Below are 5,893 nucleotides of genomic sequence, written 5' to 3' on the forward strand. Positions count from 1 at the left end.
TGTGTGTGTGTGTGTGTGTGCGCGTGCATGCGCGGGCGCGTGTTTCTTGACAGGCGCGCGCACACACACTGTATCAAAATGCAACAAACAAAAAAAAAAACCATTTTGTCAGATGTGTTTCAATGATATATACGTTGTCATCACTGCCCCATCCATTAGCCTAATATTAGGCTAATTAATACACTTTATTATTTTTTTTTAAAGCCACACACTTGTACATGTTACTGGACGTCTCTGCTAATTCTGGATTTTAATAAGACCCTTCTTTTATTATTATTTACGCTTGTGATTCAATACGATAGTAGGCATTATGATGCAGTTAAATGCACTGCTGTTGGCATGGTGACCGGGCCTTCCCTCATCCTCACGCGCAGCAGTATTTAGTTTGCCTTGTGATTTCAGTGACATTGACACACAACGGGTTCACACGCAGCGCTGCCATAGGTGCTATTATTATTTATTTATTATTTTCACTATGCGTTAACTGGGGATTCCTGAAATGGCCTGCATTTAATATTAATGACGGGCTGCTAGAATCCAACAGATGTCTGCCATAACCGCCTATTACAGGCTTTTTGAGTGTTATTAAAATACCAACGCTATGCAACAGAGAGAGCTCACCTTTTAATGACAGAGAACAATTTTCTATACGGTCTAGAAAAAACAAAAATACAGGCTACATAAATTTATGGCGCAAATAAACGAGATGTAAGTTGCATAAAGACGAAGGTATCTTTTGAGGAAATAAAAAGACTGATTTAGTATTTATTAACTATATAGTTTAATGGGTTGGTGTTTACTGTCCGATAATCAGCGACTGAAGTTCAAAGTTGACCCTGCAAAAAGGTCCGTTTTACACGGACAAGTCATTTGGACTCATGTTTTCTCTTAAAATCTTATTCTTAATAAAAGGAAGATATCCTGCCACTGAGCTCAGAGATGAATTTCCACCTGTTTATAGCTTCGGGACATTTTCCTTGGCCCAGTGTTAAATTGTGAAAACAAAGCAGAGTAAAAAACACACAAAAAAAACCCACTTTCAGTCCATTAATAAACGTATTTTAAAAAGAAAATGATTGAAATGAGATCTCACCTTAATGGTGCTACCTTTTCACTTTCTTTAAGCTTATTTAGAATTCAGAACCCAGCACACCTGCAGGACTGACGGATTATAAAATGGCTATTTTATTATTCTTATTTATTATATATATATTTTTTTGCAGTTTGATTTATTTTGCAGTTTGATTTATTTTGCATGCATGGATTTGTTGCCCGGTCATTAACACGCCGCGCTCTCGCTCTCTCTCTCTCTCTCTCTCTCTCTCTCTCCCTCTCCCTCTCTCTCTCCCTCTCTTCCTCTCTCTCTCTGTGTGTTAGGCAAGTCTGCAAAGAGTTCACAGACCTGCTGTCCCAGGACCGCTCGCCGCTTGGGAACTCACGGCCGCAGCCCATTCTAGAACCGGGAATCCAGAGCTGTTTGACCCACTTCAGTCTAATCTCGCACGGCTTCGGGACGCCGGCCCTGTGCGCGGCGGTCACGGCCCTGCAGAACTATCTGACCGAGGCTATCAAAGCCATGGACAAAATGTACCTCAACAACAACCCCAACAGTCACTCAGATAACGGCACTAAAGGCGGAGACAAAGACGAGAAGCACAGAAAGTGATGTTTCCATCCCACCTTCACCGAGGGGCCAGCACCAAACCCCACCCTCCACCCCCTCCCCCCCAAACCCTCCCCACCCCCCCTCCGGCTCTTCTTCAACACCGACCCACCACCCCCCGCCTAGGCCCCCCCCCTGGCCCCCCGCCATCCAATATAATTATAAATACCTTATAAATACTATTGATAAAGTTAAAGTGCCACTTCCTATCTGCGCCGTTCACATGTTTTGTTTTTTCAACATCCCACTTTGGATTCACGGGGGAAAACGACGCAAGAATCTCTCCTTCTACTTCTTCTCTTTCTTCTTCTACTTCTTCTTCTCTCTTGTTCTTCAACACCTGAACCATTTGAAATGTTATTTTAAAAAAAAAAAGAGAAAAAAAAAAGAAAAGAAAAAAGCTGCAGAGGAGCAGCTCCAGGGCGAAGAAAAAGGTGTATTGCCTCAGCCAGAGGACTTTTTATGTACTACCCCCCCCCCACCCTCTTATTTTTTATGAGCGCAACGAATGGACTGAAATCCAGCGACCCTCTAATATCTCAATTTCACGATTGTGACAAAAACGAAGCGAAAAAGAGGATGCATTCTTATCAGTATTGTGAATAATAAACTTGAAAAACAAAGAGAAAATCCACACAGCTCCATGTCATGACTTCAGTTGTAGACTCTCACTCTCTCTCTCTCTCTCTCTCTCTCTCTCCAAGCGACCAACTTGAACTTTTTGAATTCCGACACGATTCACGGTTATATAAGGGAATCAGTGTTCATGTATGATATATTTATTATGTGTAATTTATGGGAATTGTAAATTGGTGCGTCTGTTGAAACTTCTTTTTTTTTTTTTTTTTTTTTTTTTTTTTTTATTATCTGGTGCCTCCTGTTTTAGTGGGTTGAGTATTCGGTTAGTCTTCATGTGATTTTATGGTTCTTAGAAACAGAAGTTTGGGGTATTTTTTTATTTTCTCTGGGATATTTCAATTCAGCCTTTGTAGCATGTTGAGGCGACATTGAAACAGTGAACAAATTGAATAGAAATAAACTTCCATTTCTCTCTATATATACTCCTTCATTCACTTCAATATTCAATTTCCGTTGAATTTGAGACAGAGCATAGGTGAGACCCTGAGAACTGTTTCCTTTTTTTTTTTTTTTTTTGTGTTTCTAATTTTCGTTTTTATACAAGCTTTTATGTGTTGTGCCAATCAGAATGCGTTTCACCTCTTGTTCTCTCCTTGAAGCACCATAAAAGCAATAAATGGAGTATTGTCTTTTTTTAAATGTTGGAAGACATTCGAAATACATTTTTTGGGACCACCTGATATCTTGTTATGTCCGATAATGTCCAAAATTGGAGGCGGTTTTAGCTGTATTGTATAGACATGTGCTGGCAATAGTTCCCATGCCTGTCAATGTATTATAGTCCTTTGTTGCCCAGAAAAAAAATAAATATTTGATACGCTTCATCTCGATTATTATTCATATCTTTTAATTTTGCATTCACTGCCTGATATGCCCGGGTGCTTTTCTTCTTTCTTTCAGTCTTTTTTTTTTTTTGGTCTTAGTATTTTCTTCCATTCTGAACGGCTACAGTAATTGAGTTTAAGTCTCCCCTGACGATTGCTCCTTGCAATAAGCAGCTGAACTCATTGTTTCCCTCAAGTATAATAAAAAAAAATAAAAAAAATCTTACTCTAAACTCCCTAGTTCAGAGCCCAGGATCTTATGCAGGCCGAATGGCTCACAACAATGGATGTGTTCGCGTTTGAAGTGTGCAGCGCCACCCCTCCAGCTAAAACCCTCTGAGATGTACAGTATATAGGCCTGGTGTGCAATGTTTGGTTGTTATAGGCTATATTTGGCTCTCTCCCCCCCCCACACCCCCCACCTCCCGTTGATTCTGTACTGGAACCTTATTCAAAGACATGTATCAAATACGTGTTATGTTGTTCGCCTCTCAGTGTAATCAATGAACAATCAGCACTCAGTATTTCTTTTTTTTCCCTTTTTTTAAATCCATATTTCGTGCTATGCTACTTTCGTAACGAATCTCCTTCTCTAACTGCTATGTTGTCACATGTCGGAGTGTTTGCCTGAGTGAGTCTATAAATGTGGCTGTTTCACGCCGGCTGTAATGGCAAATCTGATGCTGCGTGGCCTTTGCTGTATTTTGCGCGGGGAGCTGCAGAGAGCAGGCCGTTGCATAACATTTGAGTTGAGTTTGATTGTATATTGATGGCGTGGCACCTATAGCTCGAAATCAATCTCGTCTGGAGCAGGAATCAGTCTGGTGATATATGCATCTTGGTATTGTTTCTTGCTTTTCCCTATTTCACTGTCTGGTAACCATGCAGTTTAAAATATTGTAACACTGGGGCGACCCTCCTCCCTCGCTCCCCTCCTCCCTTCTCTCCCTCTCTCTCTCTCTCTCTCTCTCTCTCTCTCTCTGCAGCCATATTTATTATCTGCATGATTTTCGGGCCCTGATTTAATTCTCAGGCAGTTGTTTTGCAGGAGGGTGAATGAAGCCTAACTGTACATGTCCTTGGCATAATTGCGATGCACAGTGCTGGAGCAGGTGAAGCGAGGCATTGTCTGTCAGGCCCTGTTTTTGTTGGCTCAGGCTTCAGATTGTGTGTGGGATCCTGTCCTCAGGCACAATAGCTCACTCATAAAGGGGAGAGACTACCCGGCTGCTCCTGTTATGGTGGATGTGAGGAGGGAATAGCATAAATAGTCACTTTAAGGGAAAACAATCGTATTAAAACAGCATTCATTGGTATTAGCGGGAGGGAAAAAGGAAGCCGCTCACGTGTGTCATTAATGCTAATGTTATTTAATAAATGTATCGGGGTTTGGTTGAATGAAAACAGGTTTTGGAGGGTGAAACGAACGCATTACCAATAGTGGTATCTGGGACAATGGTGGATATTTGTGCGTATTATTAGTATGAGATGAGGAGCATTGCATGGCCTGTAATTGTGTCTTTCTGCGTAATGGAATTGGAGTGTTAAAGAAACTCCAAATCCCATTGTCTGTCGTTTGTTTACACTGATACTATAGCCTATCATTTGCATTCTTTTTTTTTTTTTAATAGAAAATTGTAATTTTACCCTAATTTGAACTTAAACAGGTAGAGCTGGTTTCTCATAATGCCTCACAGCGAAAGTCATTTGCACAAAAAAATAAAAAAAATACAAGGTCTAAAATTTGAAGAGCCAGTCAGCTATACCCAGCTGAATTTGACTAATTCAATCCATAACTGCTGCTTGTCTCAACTAAAGCAATTACAGCTGATTCCCGTATAGTAATTAATAAGTGTGAGGCCTGTTGTTATCAAATATTCTGGAGGATATGAAATAAAATATATGCTAGGGGTTAGAGTGATGCATGTTGTGTGATTAAGCGTCTTCTGCAGGCTGCTGCTCATGATGATAATATTGATGAGCAAGAAAGAAGTGTGCATTGTTTCTTTATTTCTATTTTTTTTTTCTTCTTTTGACTCAGTGGGCTGACGCTCTGTTGATATTTATAGTTGGAATAGATAGATGGAATGAAGGACAGATAGTTGAACCAACAACTGTATGTGTGCACACTTTATTCTGACACAAATCTGATTTTATATCAAAAGCTTCATGCAGCGTCACATTTAAAGAGATGACGAGGATTCGGTTAGAGTTTAGATGAATGCTTGTGCGCTATTCCTGCAAATGTTTGTGTTTTTCCTGCTACTCGCCTTCTACTGATGACTGTCTGTCGGGCACATAGCGCAACTTTTCAATCTTCAACCAGCTGCACGTCACTGCTGCGCTCATCAGTCCTGTACAAATATGTCCCATCCACTTTGCGCGCCAGCAGCCATGTTTGTGGTCAGAAAGTATTTAGTTGATGCTGCTGAGGTCATTGCTTGTTGAAAGCATGTGTCTGCATGGCCTAATTACCCCGCAGCACCATCGCTGCAATACAACAGTCTGCACTGTAACGCTTGCAGGCAATGCTTTGGTGCTGCTCGCCTGCATGCATGGGAAGATATAGGGCAATAGCCTGCAAGGCCCACATTTGTTCACTGCACTGCCACAAATGTTATATTGGTGAAATCGGAATTTGATTTAAGCCCAGCTGTCCTCCTGACATTTAAACAGAGGGATATGATGGAGATTGAAGTGATTGTTTAAAGATGATCAGTCATTGCGCAGTTCTTTGGAAGACAAAAAAAAAAAAAAAAAAAAAAAA

General features: G+C 40.7%; 1 protein-coding gene across 5 annotated transcripts in view; it reads left to right on the forward strand.

Annotated features, from left to right (window-relative positions):
• tfap2a (transcription factor AP-2 alpha) overlaps positions 1–3,126 on the forward strand; it is a 14,157-nt gene extending 11,031 nt beyond the window's left edge. For 4 of the 5 annotated variants that reach the window (XM_032504118.1, XM_032504117.1, XM_032504115.1 and 1 more), the window contains exons 7-8: positions 1,378–1,696; positions 1,741–3,126. In XM_032504118.1, the coding sequence (XP_032360009.1) occupies positions 1,378–1,666 (289 nt within the window). In that variant the 3' untranslated portion in view covers positions 1,667–1,696; positions 1,741–3,126. Of the gene's footprint in view, positions 1–1,377; positions 1,709–1,740 lie in introns of all 5 variants that reach the window. The other variant, XM_032504116.1, reaches the window with a different exon arrangement.
• The last annotated feature ends 2,767 nt before the right edge of the window (positions 3,127–5,893 follow it).

Source organism: Etheostoma spectabile, chromosome 22 (assembly GCF_008692095.1).
Source record: "Etheostoma spectabile isolate EspeVRDwgs_2016 chromosome 22, UIUC_Espe_1.0, whole genome shotgun sequence".
Lineage (NCBI taxonomy): Eukaryota > Metazoa > Chordata > Actinopteri > Perciformes > Percidae > Etheostoma > Etheostoma spectabile.